General features: G+C 48.3%; 1 protein-coding gene across 1 annotated transcript in view; it reads left to right on the forward strand.

The window, feature by feature from the left end:
• Window positions 1–52: 52 nt before the first annotated feature.
• The window catches only part of LOC117873241 (antigen WC1.1-like), a 55,615-nt gene continuing 35,428 nt past the window's right edge, over window positions 53–20,239 (forward strand). Inside the window, 13 exon segments of the mRNA XM_034762430.1 lie at window positions 53–350; window positions 595–909; window positions 6,180–6,380; window positions 6,383–6,496; window positions 6,576–6,890; window positions 9,781–10,095; window positions 10,478–10,540; window positions 10,627–10,941; window positions 11,777–11,914; window positions 15,261–15,356; window positions 16,426–16,509; window positions 18,354–18,443; window positions 19,414–19,557. Coding sequence (XP_034618321.1) covers window positions 615–909; window positions 6,180–6,380; window positions 6,383–6,496; window positions 6,576–6,890; window positions 9,781–10,095; window positions 10,478–10,540; window positions 10,627–10,941; window positions 11,777–11,914; window positions 15,261–15,356; window positions 16,426–16,509; window positions 18,354–18,443; window positions 19,414–19,557 — 2,170 coding nt within the window. The 5' untranslated portion in view covers window positions 53–350; window positions 595–614.

The raw sequence follows: 20,239 nt of genomic DNA on the forward strand, positions 1-20,239 counted from the left end.
CCCCTTTGTAAATTCCTGCTCCATTGAATTTCTAGGACACATTAAGCCCTGGCTGGTTGGAGGGCATAGTGCCTGTTCCGGACGTGTCGAAATAAGAGATGGGGAAACATGGACCACAGTCTGTGATGCCCACTTTGATCTCAAAGCTGCCAACGTTATCTGTAATGAACTACAATGTGGAACAGCTCTGTCTATCCCAGGAGGAGCTCACTTTGGAGAAGGACATGGACCAGTGTGGACTGAAGTGTTCCAGTGTGCGGGAAATGAGTCCCACCATGCGTACTGTCCCAGGATATTGAACATCAGTCAGACATGCTCACACGCAAATGATGCTGGAGCCATATGCTCAGGTAAGAATTCAGTGCCAAGTCTTTAAAATCCCAGTGATGTGAATTTTAGATTAGGGTGATGCAATATACTGATTTCACTGTGTAGAGAGCTAGGGTAATAGGATGGCACCAGCTTCTCATAAAACACAAAAGATCCAAGATAACTAGAATTGGATCAAATCCCCCCTGACTTTCCTTTCTTTAACTATTTGGTATAAAATAGCTCCAAGACTCCCTCTCTAAACCCCTTCTCTCTTCTCCCCAGGGCACACAGGGGTCCGGCTCATGAACGGCAGCTCAGAGTGCGCAGGGAGGGTGGAGATCCAGGTTCGTGGTGCCTGGGGAACCCTCTGTGACTCACGCTGGGATTTACCGGATGCCAACGTTCTCTGTCATCAGCTCGACTGCGGATTTGCTTTATCAGCCCCAGGAGGAGGGTATTTTGGGAGGGGAAATGGCTCTGTCTGGACAGACACATTTCACTGTAAAGGAACTGAACCCCATTTGGGCCATTGCCCTGTTACTGCCCTGGGGGCCTCTCAGTGCTCCCATGACAATGATGCCAGTGTGATTTGCTCAGGTAAGTGTAATGCTGGATTAAGGACACCTGCTCCTCAGTATGTGACACTGACCCTAGAGCAGGGGAACCTCAGGGCACAGCAAGGGGAGGGGGAGCTAGATCCTAAAACACATATAATAATAATAAATGTATTAAAGATAAAATTAAAGTAAATATTATCACAAAAAGAATAGTGATGACCCGGGAATGCCCTGGATTCTCCAGTAAAAACATCAGCAACTCTGTCCTTACGCAGGGCAGTGGAGCAGGGGCAGCACTTTGTCCTTTGGGTTTCATAAATGTCACCAATTTACTGTCCTCATCCTTCTCTAAATCACTGCTATAGTAATTAGAGGGGGAGCTAGTAGCAATTCCCAATATGGAGGTTGCTTCACACTTTCTATTATAAAATATTCTCTACACCTTCTTGAGAAGATTTTATGCCTTCACTGTTTGCAGCAGGCCTTTGGAATTTGGGAAGGAGTAATGCTGGGGTTAGGGAGGTGCCTGCCCCTAGTGCAGGGAAATCCCTTCCAGGTTTGGCTGAATTATAAACTGCTGAAAATAAACATTTCTCTTCTCTCATTTGAGTTCCTGAGGATATTTTTGGTAGCATGCCACAGAGACAGTAACACTTTATCTCACTTTGGTGTTTTCTAACTTTTTTCACACTTTTCCAGTTGAAAAAAAAAATCAAAAAGATTTCCCCCCTGCTTTCTTATACTTTTTAATTTTTTTCTAACTTTTTACAGTGGAAGAAAAGATGAAAAAATAGAAACAGGGAGAAAGGGGGAAAACTTGTAAACCCAAATATGAAAAGGAAAATTGAATTTTTCATTTTCAAAAAGTTAAAATGAATCAACATTTTAGTTAGAATCTAAACAAAAATTCTCATTCCATTTCCACATCCCAGTCTCTTGGATGTGTTTAAAAGTTGAAATACTGCATTATCATACTTAACAGGAAGAATGTTGGGTTGTTGACCAGCTCCAATATTTACCTTACATTAAAACATTACAAAATTAAACAGTGTTATTAGTCAAAGCCAAATGCACAAGAATTAGGAAATATCACAGTTAAGGTTACCCATGCAATGTTAATTGAGCCCCCGCTGCCCTCCCTTGTGCATATCCATTATGACACAGTCTAATTGCATGTACATGTCCTATTATTCCCCTCCATCCCACCAGCTCCTGCCTCCTTTAGTGCACGGGGAGGATGGTGATCAGGGGCTGAAGGAGCTGTAGAATATTTCTTTTTATCCTTATCATTCAACCTGTGACCCAGGGCCTTACTCACTATACGTACCATACAAACACTGCACTGAATACAGAATTATTAATTTCTTCATGATGCTCGTCAGCGTCATATCAGACTGCACTGCAAGCATTAATGAATTTGTCTTCCTAACACCCTGGGAGATAGCAGACTCTTATGATGTCCCTTTCAAAAGTGACTTAGGCATATAGAAGCCCAAGAATAACATTTTCAAAAGTGCCTAAGTGACTTAGGGACTTAAATCCCATTTTCTTCAATAATGTAGGAGCCTAAGAACCATGCAGACTTCTCCATCTTGCTGCCTAAGTCACTTCTGAAAATGGCATTTAGGCTCCTACATCATTTAGCTGCTTTTGAAAATTTTACATACAATGATTAAAGCCAAACTTCCAAACTCGCTACTTATCTGGAGTGATTAGGCACCAACCTGAGACCCTTGATTCTTCAGAGTACTCACCATTTCTGTAAAGTGTTAAAGCAGGTGGTAACGTATTATTATTAGCTTCATTTTACAGCTGGTGAAACTGAGAGAGAAAAGCAAAGTGACTTGCCCAAGGCCACCCAGTGAGTCAGCAGCAGCGATAGGATAAAACTAAGTGTTTTGACTCACAGCCCTGTGCTCGTTCCACCCGCCCACACTGCCTAACTGCAGAAGAACTGATCAGCCACAGCTTGTCTTGACCCTAGCGGCAGTTGTGAGTGTTCAGTACTTCTGCTAATCAGACCCCATAAAAACTGGCTTAAGAGACCTGCTCAGCATCACCTGTGAAGTCTGTGGCAGAGGCAGGAACAGAACTGAGCTCTACTGAATGACGGTCACTGCTCTTAACAAGATCATCCTAGTTCTTCCTGCGCTCCCCTGCTCATTCTCTACAGGCCTTCCAATTTCTAAAGTGAATGAGGCAGGGATTGTACAGGCAATTTATTCATCCTGGGCACTGAATGTGGCCAGGGCCCAGCAGGAAAAATAATTCACTAGAAACCTTTATTGTAATGGCCAGCCAATCTGGTTCACTTGTGGATTTCAATCTTCTTCCTAACAATGTACACGTAGCTTCCAGGAGTTCTCAGCTGCTGCTGTTGCTACCCCAGGGCTCCGGCAGCAGGGCTCCAGGGGCTATTTAAAGGGCCCACGGCTCCCCTGCTTCTACCGCCCTGGCCCTTTAAATAGCTGCCGGAGCCCTGGAGTAGCGGCGGTGGGGCTCTGGCGGCAATTTAAAGGGCCTGGAGCTCCAGCCGCTGCTGGGTGCCGCAGACACTTTCAATTGCCACCTGGGGAAGCCCCAACCCCCCCGTTCCCCGTCACCTGACCGCCCCCCCAGAACCTCCGCCCCCTCCAACCACTCCTTGCCCCTTATCCAACCCCTCCTCCCAGCTCCAGCCAGACCCCTTACCATGCCCAGCCCTTTAACAGCCGGTTCTAAACAGGCTTCTAAATTTAACAACCAGTCCCCGCGAACCGGTGCGAACCAGCTCCAGCTCACCATTGGGTCTATAGAGCCATAGAATTTTAAGACCCAAAGAGGCCATTATGATCATCTGCTTCTCCCCTCACCAAAGGGATCCCTCCTGCTTAATGAAGTTTCAGTTCCCCTCTCTGCCCCAGCTTCTCATCCATGTACATAGTCTTCATAGGGCTTCTTGCCTGGCTGTAACTGAGATCCTTACAGAGAAACCTACTGCAGAAGCCCTGGATTTCAACCTTCTTCCAAATAATGGACACGTAGCTTCCAGGACTGTCTCCCACAGAGCCCAGAATCACTGGTGCCATTACAAACCATGACTAAGCCTATAGCGCCCTGCCCAGCACTCTCAACAGATGTCAACTCTCCTCTTCACAGCTGATACCCTTGTACCTTGGGGACAATTCACCTCACAGAGGCTGCTACCTGCATTCCTAACTGAATTCCCTGCAGCCCTGCCCAGCCTCTCCTAACTACCTACCCAGCCCATACCCCGGTTCTCGGAGGGAACTCCTCAGCACATGAAGATGCTGATTTCTCCCTACAGTTGCTGAAAGGAGAATCCCGTCTAAGGAAAAACACCTGGTCCCTTCCGTACGAACTCCATCTGCCATGATCCCATCTGGCCTTCCTGAGGGGCTATGGTACCCAGTTATATCCATAAGCCTCCTCGGAAAGCCCCAAATCTACTCTCTACCCTCACACCACACTAGTGGCATAGCTAGGACAGGAAACCTGGGTGGGCCCCAGCTTTCAGGGGGTGGGCAATGACAGGAGGGGCAGAGGGAGGGGTGTAGGAGGGATCCAGTGCCCTTGGGAGGGGGCAGGAGGGAGGGGGATTGCCTCCCTCCACTCCTTCCAGCCGGCCCTTTCCGCTCAGCAGGTACCCAAAGCTGGGGCTGCCCAGGGCACACAGGCTGTGGGACATGCCTAGGGTAACCAGATAGCAAATGTGAAAAATTGGACAGGTGATGGGAGGTAATAGGCGCCTATATAAGAAAAAGCCCCAGATATCAGGACTATCCCTATAAAATCAGGACTTCTGGTCACCTAGGCGTGCCCTTGTGGTGAAGGGGGGTCCCGCCGGGGATCGAGCTCCACCCACCCTTCCCAACCCTGACTCGGTGTCTGTCAGCCCAACTGCGTCCCTTTCCTGCCGGTGCCAGGAGCTGCTGCTCCAGTCTCCGGCCCCAGCACTAGCCCTGCATTTCAACCACCCCTACCCCCACAAGGCACACTCTCCACGGGGCTAGTGCTGGGGCCACAGACCAGGGAAGCTGGAGAAAGACACAGCCAGGCAGATGGACATCGAGCCAGGGATGGGAGTCCCAGCCTGTGGATTCGGGGGCTTTGGCCCAGATTTAGGTGGGCCTGGATGCTAACTGGGTGGGCCACAGCCCACCATGGCTACACCTGTGCACTACACTAGTTATACACAGGCATTCTCCTGCTCCAGTCTTAGGGCGAACTCCTGGCTCCGTTGAAGTCAAAGGAGGTTTTAGCACTGCCTTCAGTGGGGCCAGGATTTCACTCTTAGCCTTGAAATGTTATTTGGCTACCAAGATCCTTCAGCTGTTTGGTTCCAGTGCACACACACTGCACCTGTCAGGTCGCCATACTAGTACATACTGTACCTGACACAGTCAGTGGGTGTCCCCTGCACTGACCCTGCTGTTGTCTTTTAATATTGTCAGTCTCTCCTGGCTGCACCTGGGTCTGAATTCGGTGAGTAATTCCTAACTTACCACCTTGCTATAGAACTCACTGATTCTGAGACGCACACAAAGACTCAGATTCACATCCCAAGGGAGTCACAATATTCACCAATGGAGAACGTCCCCTTCCCTGTCCCACACACAACCTGCTTAGTGTGGTGTGTATTCATCAGCTGGAATCTCACACTGGACTCAGAGATGACACCACACTTCAGGGGACAGCTCCAGTCAGAACCACCAGTGCCAGGAACTATCTAACACTAGGAGCTCCTGCACTGGACACAGGGGAACCAAGAAAGTTGCCACCTACTGAGCAAAGATCAGAGGGAACTAAGGGAATTTGCCAACAATAACCTGTTCCTGACCAGGATGAACCCTGCTCTTCCATTGGCCAATTCCCTCAAGGAACTTGACTAAATCATTTACGACCCACCTGTAAAATGCTTGTGCAGACACCGTTCACTGGCTTCCAGTCATTTAAAGCTGAATAAAGTGACTACAAACCTCAGCAGCCATTCCACCACCACACACAGAGACTATTTTCCCAATCAGTAAACTGCAGGAATTCTCTCGCTCACTCATTTACAGGGTCTGCTAGCAAGCCCTTGTGTCAAGCTCAGAGTTTTACAATCCTTATAGCACCTTCCATTTATAGATTCAAAACAATAAGTGTTTTTTGACAGAGGTTGTTCCCTTTAACATTGTGACACATTCTGATCACTGGCTTATATCTTCTTATTGAGAAACAGTCCATAATTTCATGCACACTCTGTATTATTTCTAGTGTATAACAGAGAGTATTATTCAGTGTATTTCCCATCTTTCCTGAGCCCAGGTCGCTCTGAATCACTCAGACTACTGAATGGAGAGAGCCGGTGTGACGGGAGAGTAGAGATTTCCCTCCGTGGTGCATGGGGCAGAGTGCTGGATGACCAGTGGGACATGAACGATGCCAGCGTGGTGTGCAGACAGCTCCAGTGTGGAGTCGCTGAGAAAGCTTATAACCCCTCTAAGTCTGAGCAAGGAACGGGCCCCGTGGGGTTGGGAAGGTCCACTGTGCAGGAAATGAGACTCGTCTGACTCTCTGTGACAACTCCACGTCTGAGTCAGCCCAGGCACGAATCGCTGCAGATGTCGGTGTCGTTTGTTCAGGTGATTCATTTCCAGATCTCACAAACATTCTCTGTTCAGTAGGAAAATACATATTAACAGCTGGGATCTATCCCTGCAGGGAGCCGGCAGATCAGACTGGTGAATGGGGCAGGTCGCTGTGCTGGGAGAGTGGAGATTTATTACAGCGGCAGCTGGGGGACAGTCTGTGATGATTTCTGGGACCTACCGGACTCCAATGTCGTTTGCAAACAGCTGGGATGTGGACATGCCATCAGTGCAACTGTCTCTGCTCATTACGGGCAAGGATCTGGGCAGATCTGGCTGGATGATGTGAACTGTTCTGGGAAGGAATCCGATCTCTGGGCGTGTCCTTCCAGGGGCTGGGGCCAGCACAACTGCAGACACAAAGAGGACGCAGGAGTTCTCTGCTCAGGTCTGTTCTGTGAATGCTCACGTGAACCTGGTTACCAGGCAATATAATGGAGGGGGCAGATGTTTAAGGAGATCGCTGAGAATGATACTCTCCCTGACTGTTTCTGCCTCCCTTTCCCTTGTGTAACTACCTACCAGGGTTACCATTAGAAAGTCCACATCTCCCACCCAGAGATATTGGAGATATTGCAAGATTTCCCTAACGTTAGAATGCTGCATCTCAGGTGTCTGAAGGAGACAGAATCATGGAAAGCAGTGACGGAAAAGCATGTGGGGTCGTAATGTAGAAATAACTGAACATGAGCTCCCATGTCCCAGTGCCATGTTGTGGCAAAACGGGCTAATGTGAACCTTGGATGTATAAACAGGGAAGCAGTGAGTAGGAGAGGGGACTAAATGTAACTGTTGTATATGGCAATGGTGAGCCAGATACTGGAATACTGTGTCCAGTTCTGATGTCCACAGAAATTGGAGAGGGAGCAGAGATGAGCCACAAAAGTGATCTGAGGGCATGAAGAAAAGCCTTACGGTGAGAGATTTAAGATGCTGAATCTGTTCAGCTTATCAAAACGATCAAGATGTAACTTGATTACAGTACATAAATTCCATCACAAGGAGAACATACGCTTACTAAAGGGCTCTTTAATCTAATGGAGGAAGGCAGAACAAGAGTCGATGGCTGGAAGCTGAAACCAGACAAATTCACATCAGAAATAAGGCCCAGGTTTTTAACAGGGAGGGTGATTAACCATCAGAACAAACTACCAGGGAAATGGTGCATTCTGCATCTCTTGAAGTCTTCCTGTCTAGACCGGATGCCTTTCTGGAAGTGATGCTTAAGTCAGACTCAAGTTATTAGGCTCTATGAGCTGTTTTACAGAAGGTCAAACTATTTGATCTCATGATCCCTGTTACGCTGTCTGGAGCGGCTCACGGCACTGAGTGCCCACCTCAGCACAGATGGTGAGAAACAAGGCAACACCCCGAACTGGTGGTGTGTCTATAAGTAGATTTCACCAAGAAACACCACATGCGTCTGACGAAGTGGGCATTCACCCACGAAAGCTTATACTCCAACACGTCTGTTAGTCTATAAGGTGACTCTTTGTCGCTTTTCACCACAACAGTAACAGATGTGAACTTCTGGACCAATGTTCCCTCTAATTTTTTACATCCATGTGCGGAATGGATTTTGTTATGTGCACCAGTATAGAGGTGATGTGTGTCGGGTTTGGGGCCAAGGGGATTGGAGTGTGGCAGGCGGCTCAGGGCTGGGGCAGAGATTTAGAAATATACGGGGGGATGAGAGCTCCGGCTAGGGGTGTGGGCTATCAGGTGGGGCCGTGGATGGGGTGGGGCCATGGGGGTGTGGGCTATGTGGTGCAGGCTGCCGTGGGGCTGCAGCGGGAAGAGACCTCCCCCAAGCCCTCTCTTGCTGCAGCAGCCCTCGGCCAGGGAGAGACACCTCTCCCCACTGTGGCAGCTCTGGCGCTGGGGAAGAGGTGCTTCTCCAGTCCAGGCCCCTCTGGCTGTGCGCCTATGTGGCCTTTGATAGCCTGCTGTGCGTACACATGGCTGCACAGCTTAGAGGGAACTTAGTCCTGTATTACTGTATCTATCTTACTATGGAGCCACAGACAGTCCCCTTAGACTCTCCAGTCTATGCTGTCACCCAGACAAACTGGACTTAGTGATAATTGGTCACTTACACCAAAAATCACACCACATTCAGGTTTCTTCCTGTCCCAAGAGACCAGTCACTTACTCAGATCAGTTGGTACCCTGGATCTTACAACAAAGACAATGCCTGTAGCCAATCCTGTAACAAACTATATACAGGTTTATTAACTAGGAAAAAGAAATGGAGATCTCCCATCTCCTAGAGCTGGAAGGGACCTTGAAAGGTCATCAAGTCCAGCCCCCTGCCTTCACTAGCAGGACCAAGTACTGATTTTGCCCCAGATCTCTAAGTGGCCCCCTCAAGGATTGAACTCACAACCCTGGGTTTAGCAGGCCAATGCTCAAACCACTGAGCTATCCCTCCCCACATAAAAGGGTTATTCAAACAGTTAAAGCAAGCAAACATCTACACACAAATGAGTTACCATTTACATCCTAGGAGTGACAGAGTTGTAGTGATCTGTCAATTTCAAATGTCCTTCAGCGCTGACCCAGGAGTAACCCCTTGGGGTCTCTGGCTTCAGTTTGGTGTCTCTAGCCCTGTCACAGTTCAAACAGCCAAAAAGATGAACAATCTTCACATCTGCTATTTTTATTTCCCCCTTCCAGCCTTCAAAGGGATGGGATGAGGCCTTCTGCATGTACTACATGCAGGGGATGGATGGGGGGATCATTTTCGTGCCTGAGTTCACAAGTTCAGAGCAAACATGTTCAGTTATAAAGCAAAACTTACATATTTTCTTGTAGCATGGACCACAGGCATTACAAGTGAGATTAATGCCTGCAGCAACTAGCCACCATTTCATAGAGTCTAAACACTAAATACATTCTTACAAGACTAATACCTGTTTTGAGCAAAACTAACATACAGGTGACCTGGCCTGGTCTCCTGCTATGAGATTGTAGGTTCTCAGCTGCAGCCTGAACAAGAGCTGGCATCTGGCCTGCCAATGTCACAATGCTTCCCCGCCTTTATCATTACAATCTGAATGTAGCTGCTGGTAAATGGTGGCCTTCCAGAGATGCCCACTGTATTTCTAAGGGGCATGTGGTGTGCAAAAGAATCTCTCATTCTTGGAGTGGTTCTCTAGCAGTAGCTCCTGCAGAATGATGCACAGGATCGTTAGCAATCACTGAGATTTCTCTCTTCACTCCCCAGTTCATTTCAGAATCAGACGATTTAAATTCCCTTTTTGTGCATTTCCTTCTAGAGTTCACAGATCTGAGGCTGGTGAGCGACAGTGACTGTGCTGGGCGGCTGGAGGTTTTCTACAATGGGACGTGGGGCAGTGTTTGCTCCAATCAGATGTCTGGAGACGCCGCAGCAATTGTCTGCAAACAGCTGAACTGTGGAGATGGAGGGCAGATTGAAAGAGAATTTGAATATGGAGCAGGTTCTGGTCCCACATGGCTGGACCATATTGTATGCAGTGAGCAGCACAGCTCCCTCTGGCAGTGCCCGTCAGAGCCCTGGGATCCAAAGTCCTGTGATAACCGAGCAGAAGAGACCCATATTTCTTGCACTGGTAATTCTGAAACTACCTGCATGCGTGCATGCAAACACACATGTACACGATGTGTTTTATTAATTGAAGGGTTAGGATAGAACTTGTTGTTCACATCTCAGTGTAGGCAGATTTAAATTCTCAACACAGTATACATACATATTTTCATGATGTTTTACAGGAATAAGCATTTGTCTGATTAACAACAAACATGGAACTTAATCAATGTTGGCCTGTGTGTCTGAGTAACAGCTGAATAGTAAATTAATTAGGTATGAAATGACCCAGAGTTCACATTTCAGTTCATACAGTGCTGAAATTAGGGGTTTAAAATACAGATAAATTCTACTCCCACATCACACACACAACCCAGTGCATTGACCTCAGCTTTTTCCCTCCATAGGAAAAAAAGCAAAACCAACTCAGACCCTGTTTGCCGAATGCCCGAACTCTCCAAGTTGCACAGGTATCTCTGCTTCTCTGTGTCTCACCCTTGGACCCTAAGGACTTTCCCAGCTGTCCCAGTAACATGTGAGGTTTCTGCATTTTCAGACCAGGAGAAGTTACGTGTCGTGGAAGGAGAGGACGGATGCTCGGGGAGAGTGGAGGTTTGGTACCGTGGCTCCTGGGGAACAGTTTGTGATGACTCCTGGGACATGGCAGATGCTAACGTTGTGTGTAAACTACTGGGCTGTGGATCTGCTGTATCTGCCCCGGGCGAGGCTGCATTCGGTGAGGGGACTGGTCCCATCTGGGTGGAGACGGTGAACTGCAGAGGGACAGAGTCATCTCTCTGGGACTGTCCTGCCAAGCCCTGGGGTGAGAGCAACTGTGGTCATAAGGAAGATGCTGCTGTGAATTGCTCAGGTGAGTGACAGGAGATGTTTCTGCTACATGCTGTAATTTTCAGGGAGGAGGATGGATCAGCCTCTGCCCCCCATCCCTTTGGTCCCAGACCAGGCCTTCCCATCTCCTGTGTGCAGGAGCATCATGGATGCTGTGGGGTGGGACCTTTGTGGGGTCAGATTGACTCAAACATCAGCCCACATAACCCCTGCATCCATCACAGACCTCAGTGTGCTGGTTTGTAACTAAAGTCCTCATCGCTGTACAGAGCACAAAGGACTTGGACTCTAAATCACTAACAAACAGGCCCTGTGCTGCTGTGATGGAGTTTGTGGAGGTGACAGATGGAGACAACCAGGGACTCTCAGAAGGGACATTCCCCCGGTAACAAGCATGTCACCTCCCCCTCGCTCCAACCTCCAACTCTCCTCCCTTTCCCTTTGCAGATCTGACAGAGAGGACAGATTCTCCAAATACCCCAGTGAAAGCATCCCCCTCCTCCCATCAAGAGTTAAATTTCCCTGTTGCAGGGTCACAGAGGAGGAGCTGCAAGCTGCAGCCTGAGGGAAGGAGCTCCTTTCCATGGCCTATGAAATCTGAGGGCGAAGGACACCCGGGTGGGAGCTGCAGGCCCTGCTAAAGCCAGAGGATTCCTGTCTTCTGGTTCCAGCTGACAGGGCAGGGCCCATGATTTAAACAGCAGCCTGTGAGCTGCCCCCATGGTTCACAGACTGTCCCAGCCCATTACCCTGCTGTCCTGGGCCGTGCAATGACTGACTGGGGAGCTCCCCATGACCCCCCCTCCTCCAATGCTCACAGGTTAATCTCTCCCTGTTGCATGTTCATTTCCATCCAGCTCCCCCGCGCCGCCCTCCGACTGACAGTGGGAGAGTCATGGCACCCGTGGTCGTCTGCATTATCCTGGGGGCCCTGCTCTGCCTGGTCTTAATCATCCTGGGGGCGCAAGTGCGAAGTGCCAGGGCACAGCGCAGAGGTGGGTCCGGATTGGTGTCACTGTGTGAAATGCCTCTGCAATGGGGCTACTATAATGTGGGTGCATAACTGGCTGGATAACCATACTCAGAGAGTAGTTATTAATGGTTCCCAATCCTGTGGAAAGATATAACAAGTGGGGCTCCGCAGGGGTCTGTTTTGGGACCGGCTCTGTTCAATATCTTCATCAACGACTTAGATATTGGCATAGAATGTACACTTGTTAAGTTTGAGATGATACCAAACTGGGAGGGGTTGCAACTGCTTTGGAGGACAGGGTCATAATTCAAAATGATCTGGACAAATTGGAGAAATGGTCTGAGGTAAACAGGATGAAGTTTAATAAAGACAAATGCAAAGTGCTCCACTTAGGAAGGAACAATCAGTTTCACACATACAAAATGGGACGAGACTGTCTAGGAAAGAGTACGGCAGAGAGGGATCTAGGTGTTATAGTGGGCCACAAGCTAAATATATGTCAACAGTGTGATGCTGTTGCAAAAAAAGCAAACATGATTCTCGGATGCATTAACAGGTGTGCTGTGAGCAAGACACGAGAAGTTATTCTTCCGCTCTACTCTGTGCTGGTTAGGCATCAACTGGAGTATTATGTCCAGTTCTGGGCACCGCATTTCAAGAAAGATGTGGAGAAATTGGAGAGGGTCCAGAGAAGAGCAACAAGAATGATTAAAGGTCTAGAAAACATGACCTATGAAGCAAGGCTGAAAGAATTGGGTTTGTTTAGTTTGGAAAAGAGAAGACTGAGAGGGGACATGATAGCAGTTTTCAAGTATCTAAAAGGGTGTCATAAGGAGGAGGGAGAAAACTTGTTCACCTTAATCTCTAAGGATAGAACAAGAAGCAATGGGCTTAAACTGCAGCAAGGGAGGTTTAGATTGGGCATTAGGAAAAAGTTCCTAACTGTCAGGATGGTCAAACACTGGAATAAACTGCCTAGGGAGGTTGTGGAATCTCCATCTCTGGAGATATTTAAGAGTAGGTTAGATAAATGTCTATCAGGGATGGTCTAGACAGTATTTGGTCCTGCCATGAGGGCAGGGGACTGGACTCAATGAACTCTCGAGGTCCCTTCCAGCCCTAGAATCTATGAATATATGAATAGCAGGGGGGCTGCAGGGTGTGAGGGTGAGGGGCGATTCCAGGCTGGGTGGGGTGGACGAGGGGGCCTGTTAACTCCTCTCTCATTTAATATTTCATTACCTGTCTGGCAGTGGAACAGCCCAGACATGAAATCTGGAGATGATACTAGCTAGTGAGCGTCACAGTTTCAGAGAAGCTGCATCTGTATCCCCCCAACCCTCCGGAGATCCACTCCAGGAGTGTCTGCTCAGGCCTCCAGACGCCACCTGTCACTGGGTGGAAACCCCCTGTCCCACCTCCTTGTGGCCAGGGGTTTTTAATACTGCACAGCCCCCTGCCTTCCACTGTGATACCCCCAGCAAACCAGTCTGCTTACAGGCCAGCCCCCATGCTGTGCGTTCTCCCCAAGGGCTATGAGCAGTGTATTGCCAGCAGTTACAAGTTATCACCCAGCTCTCTCTCAGCAAACTACACCTTATTATTAGGATAAAAGTATGACAGAGAAAACATTAAAAACAATAAACATTCCTTCACACTTGCTGAACATACCAGAATTCACCCGTCTTCCTCATGGGCAGTCTGGGAGACCAACATCCCTCCAACTATTCAGTGTTGGGATCCCCGTGGACAGAAGGTCCTGCCCATTTGCTGAATCAAAATGAAGGCCCTGAGTCTGTATAAACTCAGCCTTTCATACCAGAAGTCTTTCTTTGTCTCTTTGTCTCTGGTAACCCAGTTTGAACCAGTCTGTGTAAACCACCCTGAAGGTTGTTACCTTTCTGGAGTTGTTTACAAACTCAGTGATTCACCTTAATCACCCCCTCCGGCCCCAACAAACACACACACTGTTTTTTTCTTCCTGGAGGAGCTGTGGGAACCCTCCCACATACAGTGGAACATAAACCATTCATAGCTTTAATATAGTGTTTCCCAAAGATACTGCCTGGAGTTGCAGTATCTGTCACAGGGAGGGATTCTGAATATCATGAGTAGAGACATCATGGAAAAGGAACCTAGAGAAATTGCAAATATTTTAAGCGGAAAAAAGTGTATAAAAATAGAGCTGTGGTAAATAGTTGTGAAGAGAGTGATCCAGTAGAAAAGACAATCTTAGGAAGGAGAAATGCGCAAAAGGAGCATTATACTGTATTGTACTCAAAGCTGGCACTTGTAGGGGATTTGACATTTATAACACACTATACAAACATTAGCTAGCAGCTCCTTTGCAAGAAGACCGAGAATGGGATTGCCATCAACATACACGTAACATTCACAACTTTTCCGTAAGACAATTACTATAATCAAACTTCATGGTTCAGGGCTTCAGCTAGTCGCCTGCAGGGGTCAGGAAAGAATTCTGGGAAGCCCCCATATTTTGTTTTATTTTGCTTTGTTTTGTTTCTTGCCCTCTTCTGAATTATCAGACATTAGCTACAGATGGAGATATGACATTGGATGGACTGGACCAGTCCTTTGAAGTGGTTCAGAGAAACCTCTTTCTAAGATATCTGGCAGGTGTGTCTTTTCCACGTGCTCAGTGTCAAACCGATTGTCAGATTTGGGGTCAGGAAGGAATTTTCCCCCAGGGCAGATTGTCAAAAAGGGACCTCAGGGGATTTTCATCTTCCTCTGAACCACGGAGCATGGATTGCCTGCCAGGATTATCTAGGCATCTCTCACCTAGTCAGTTCCTTGCTATTGCAGGGGCCTGGGACATTGGTGGTACCTTAATCGCTCCTGATTTCTGCCTGTCGCACACAAGAGCTTATTCTGCTGAGGACTGAAATGCTTTAGTCTAAGTGCATCTTTGGGCTCAAACCTAGGGGTATCTGGGTGAAATGCAGTGGCCTGTGTTATACAGAAGGTCAGACTAGATGTTCTAATGGCCCCTTCTGGCCTTAAGTCTATGAAAAAAAGTGTTATCACCATTTTGCAGATTAACACCAGCGTGCAGGAAGAATTATTTAAGCTGCTCCAAAGGGGAATAACCCGGAATAATGGGATGACATTAAAAAGGGAACATCTAAGGTGAATGTGAGGAAGCTTCCTGACAGACCCTGGGAACGATCATCAAAGTGTTGTTGTGGAAAGAAACCCTGTCCCCTGGCTCATATAAATTCCAGCAGTGGGAATGTGCTGTAGGGTTCAGGCTCACACTGGGCCCATGGGTAGGGGCTGGATGATCCCATAGTGTTTCCCATCTCTGGTTTCAATAACCCTGTACAAACCCTGCCCTTTGTTTTCAGGTTCCAGAAGACCCTTGGATCCCTTCTCTGAGGCCGTGTACGAGGAGATTGATTATAACCTGATGAGAGAGAAGCAGGAGATGTTCAGTCGCTCAGGTCTGTGTGTCTCACTCTTAACAGGGAGCAGCTATCTAATGCCCTTTCCATCTGAGGCCCTGACCCAGAGTTAAATCACTGCAGCTTCATCCCTGTGAGCTTGTCACTGGCGCTGGGCACAAGTCTTCACTGCAAAATGTTTTGGTGAAAAATGCAGATTCAGGAACACCGAAACATTTCACAAATTCCTGTCAATTTCACCCAGTGATTCCAAATACACAAATAGACTGATAGAGATGGGCTTCCTTCATACCATACACTGAGTGTCCCAATTCTAGGAACAGTTAATGTCACTCTGCCCATCCTGCAGCTTTGGAATGGAACCAGTGAGGGGTCAGGAAAGCGACTGTCTGGGGCCAGGCTAAACTATCATTTGAAAACTGCTCTGCAGCATTGGAGCAGGGGATGTTCTGTGCCCCCCTCCCACCACAAGCACTGGTCTGCTGGATCGGCTCCCTCCTGCCTCCGGAGCAGAGAGCTCAGCCCAGGAGAGCCTCAATGACTTTGGGTCACGGCCCTTTTATCCTTTCTGCCATTTTGTCTCAATGTCTGATGGGAACATCCTGCCCAAGGGCTGTGCTGTGGTGGGGATCTAGGAACATGCTCAGGGCATCCCCCAGCACCACTGACAAAATGGTTACAGTGAATCACAGATTCTGCTCTGGGCCTTTCTTGGCCTAATCTGGAAACACCATGGAAAGCTGATTGACTGATTCATGGGGGAGGTGGGTATTTACCCTTAAGAAGGAGTCCCCTCTGTGGCTGAGGAGGCCAGGACTATTGTGGAACTTCCCTGGACCAGCAGCCAGACACGTGCCCTTCACTCACCCCAGCATCTTTCAGGTCACATAGTAGCATCCCCTCAGTCACATTTACTTCAATAACATGGATATTTCTCTTGGGGAGTCTATGTCAGCTTCTCACCGCTCAGAGTCCCTGTGAGTCACCATCTCCCGTAGAAGAAGGAATAGACTGAGACTGGAAATCCTGCCCCTGGCCCCGGATGTGTTCCCAGTCCTACAGCTCTGCTGTTCTCACTGTGATGAATTTCTGGTTCTTGTCTCTCCAGTCTCCTATTCAGATGACTCAGTGACGAAGCTGCAGTATTACACCGGGGACAGCGAGGTGGAAAACGATCCTGGATCAGAACAAGGTAATGGGGGAGGGGCAGACTTAGGCCGAGAGACCCAAATCTGGGCAGAGAACAGAATTTCTGTGACACTTTCTGTAATCGCAGCCATTTCCCCACACACGGTTCCCATTTTACACAGTCGGGTCTAATCCCACTGAATAGGATTTCTGTCAGAATCTCAGGATGGGAACATGTCAAGGCTCCTTCCCCACTCTGAACTTTAGGGTACAGATGTGGGCGCCTGCATGAAAACTTCTAAGCTTAACTACCAGCTTAGATCTGGTTTTGCTGCCACCACTCCCAAGTGCTAACTCCCTTCCTTGGGTAGCCTTGAGAGACTCCGCCACCAATCCCCTGGTGAACACCGATCGAGAACCCCTTGGATCTTAAAACAAGGAAAAATCAATCAGGTTCTTAAAAAGAAGGCTTTTAATTAAAGAAAGAAAGGTAAAAATCATCTCTGTAAAATCAGGATGGAAACTAACTTTACAGGGCAATCAAACTTAAAGAGCCCAGAGGAACCCCCTCTAGCCTTAGGTTCAAAGCTTCAGCAAACAGAGATAAACACTCTAGCAAAAGGAACATTTACAAGTTGAGAAAACAAAGATAAAATTAACCCACCTTGCCTGGCTGTTACTTACAAGTTTGAAATATGGGAGACTTGTTCAGAAAGATTTGGAGATCATGGATTGATGTCCGGTCCCTCTTAGTCCCAAGAGTGAACAACAACCAAAACAAAGAGCACAAACAAAAGCCTTCCCCCCACCAAGATTTGAAAGTATCTTGTCCCCTTATTGGTCCTTTGGGTCAGGTGTCAGCCAGGTTACCTGAGCTTCTTAACCCTTTACAGGTAAAAGGATTTTGGAGTCTCTGGCCAGGAGGGATTTTATAGTATTGTACACAGGAGGGCTGTTACCCTTCCCTTTATAGTTATGACAGAACATGTGACCATCTCCTGAGCACACACCCCGGGGACTGGCTCCCAGTGACCTCCCCAGGTGAGGAGCTGGAGGAGATGTGTCAGTCTCTTTGATGGAAGGTGTCAGTGGAGGAAGAGAGATGAGAAAATTGTCTTGTGTAATAATTGCAGATGGGCTCAGCCAAATTCACTGATCCAAACCCACCAGAACATTGCGGGAGGGGGAATTTTCAGATTCTGACCCCAGCTCTGGATCTCAGTTTTGGAGCTGGCACCGGTCGCTATAACAGGCTGAAACAAACCCCTGGATGTGAACTTCCCAACCTGGGCCCATCTCTAGTTATAAACAGTGCGGCATTTCTACCCCAGCTGCTCTCAAGGGAGTCCATGAATTTGGGCCTTGTGGGCGTTTAGCCTGTGTCTGGGGGAGGAGACACTGAGCAGATGAGCCAGTTCTGCTGAGCAGCTGGAGCGCTGCCAAGCTGAGGCCTGGGCTGCCTGAGAGGCTAGTGGAGAGCAGGAGCTCACAAAGGATCAGGCCAGTGACCTCCCAGCGGGAGCTTTAATTCCTGCAGAGGGGAGGTTCCCCGTCCCCTGGGTAACAGGAAAAGTCAAACCTGTCTGCAAAGATCAGCTGGATTCACACAGGCCAGCTCTGGCCTGGCAGCGCCCGTGTTCCAAACTGTTATCTCAGCACAAGCCCAGATCCTGCTCCCACTGAAACACATAAAAGAGCTGCTGTTGGATTCTGCAGGGACAGGATTGGCCCCTAGTTATTTCTGGGACTCCTTTTTCACTGTAGTTCTCTGACTTGTGCCCTTCTCACCATGGGTTCCCTGTGACTTTTCCTCTCACATGCCATGATAAACAGCTCTAGTATAAGGTCCACCTGACCTAAAGAGACGCTGTTGGTGCCAGGGGCTGAGTGTGGTGTTTGGTGTTCCAGAGGGAGCTTCCCCAGGGGGGTCTCAGCTGGATTACGATAACGTGGAGGAGCCTGCCTTGAACGATGTCTCCCAGACTCCAGACGGCCAAGGTGAGCAGTGAATCAGCCTCCTGGAAGCAACGTCACCCTGACGAAAAACTAATTGTATTTCCCAGAAGGGACAATAGTGGTTTGTTAAGAAAACCACAAAGTTCACCCACCAGTATTGTCTATTGGCGTAACGTGGGGCGCTGACCAAGTGCATTACAAGAGCTGTGTGGAGGCCCAGGAGTAGGGAAGCGTGTGATGTCCTAGGTCAAAATAGAGGCTGCTTGCAGGGACGGAAGGAGCAGTTTGCTCAGGAGCTGCCCACACGGTACTTGGCTCAGGTCACTGACCTGGGACCCTCACTGCCGTGAGCACTAGGGTTACTCACTATTTGTAAAGACAATGCACCAAAGCAGAGACCTTTACATAACAGCAATGTTCCCTGCCAGCCTTTCTTGGCATGCAGCTATGGCAGCTTATATACATCTGTGTCAGACACACTGTGACTGGGGGTGGGTGGGACAGAGATTTTACACCAAAGGGCCAATTTCGCACCCTTATTAGCTGTCTCAGCTCCCAGTGGTGTCAGCACATTGGAGACTGATGGCAGTTTATGGCGTAAACTTTATCAGTAGAACACATTGAAAAGACATTTTAAAAATCATGTCAAGTTTAGGAAGCCGGGAACAAACTCTGGACAATTCCAAGTCATTTACATTCATGATGATTCTAACCAAATGCCTTGTGGAACAATCCCTCTGGACTAGACCCCAGTCACCTCTTTCTAAAACTCCCCCTTGTCAGCTGGGAGTTCTAGGATCCACTCAACCAGCTATTGAAATGTATCAAATCAATGTGATATGTAAACCCCCCAGTATGAGGTTCCAGAGGAGGGCTCTGCTTACCACCCTGAGGTGGAAGTTAAGTGCTGAGAAATCCCCAGGGACCAGTGAGGCTGGTGCATCTGCAGCTTGTAGTTTAATTATGTCTTCACTGTGACTATTCCCTTAATTACATCACTTCTTTACGTCAGATGCCCCTGCTTTGCCTGGAGACGTCCCAGGGGATGGTTATGATGATGCCAGAGAAGTGTCTGATCCTGAAGGTGACCCTGCTTTGGAGCAGAATTATGAGCAAGGCACTGGGGCGAGTGACAGGGACAGGGATTCACAGACAGGTGAGTGGAGAACTGTTTACACTTCACACTGTGTCTGCAGAGGGCTTGAAATGTGGAGTACACAGCAAGGGTACAGCCCTGGCCAACCCAACGCCTGTGAGGCTTCGGTGCCTGCAATGGGGAAAGGAACAGCAGGATCCCTGCTGGGTGGTATTTTGTGGTCAAAACCAGCAAGATACCTAGGAACTTTCTACCTCTAGGTTCCAATCCTTGTATGGCTGCCACACCCTGGATGTGCTGGATTCCCGCCAGTTCATTGTGCATGTATCTTTTAGGCAGAATCCTATGAATCAAAGTCCTGTTACGGCTGTGCAAATGTTAAAAAGACAGGACATGTCCTGTAAAAGTCGGGTTTTGCCCATTGTCCTTGGCCAAAATCTCCCCCCTTCCCAATTTTGCCATGAGCAGAGACACCATAGGATATCCCAGAAGAGGTGCAGTCGTGAGGAAATGTGCATTGCTTAGTACTTGATAAGAATAACTTGCTTATGTTCATTGTTAGGGCAGAGTGAAAGTTATGACGTTCTTAAATAAGGGCTGGTCCACACTAAGCCCCCAGTTCGAACTAAGATACACAACTTCAGCTACGTGAATAACGTAGCTGAAGTCGAAGTATCTTAGTTCGAACTTAAAGGTACTTATCGCGGGTCCACACATGGCAGGCAGGCTCCCCCGTCGACTC

The sequence above is a fragment of the Trachemys scripta genome, chromosome 1 (genome assembly GCF_013100865.1).
Source record: "Trachemys scripta elegans isolate TJP31775 chromosome 1, CAS_Tse_1.0, whole genome shotgun sequence".
Lineage (NCBI taxonomy): Eukaryota > Metazoa > Chordata > Testudines > Emydidae > Trachemys > Trachemys scripta.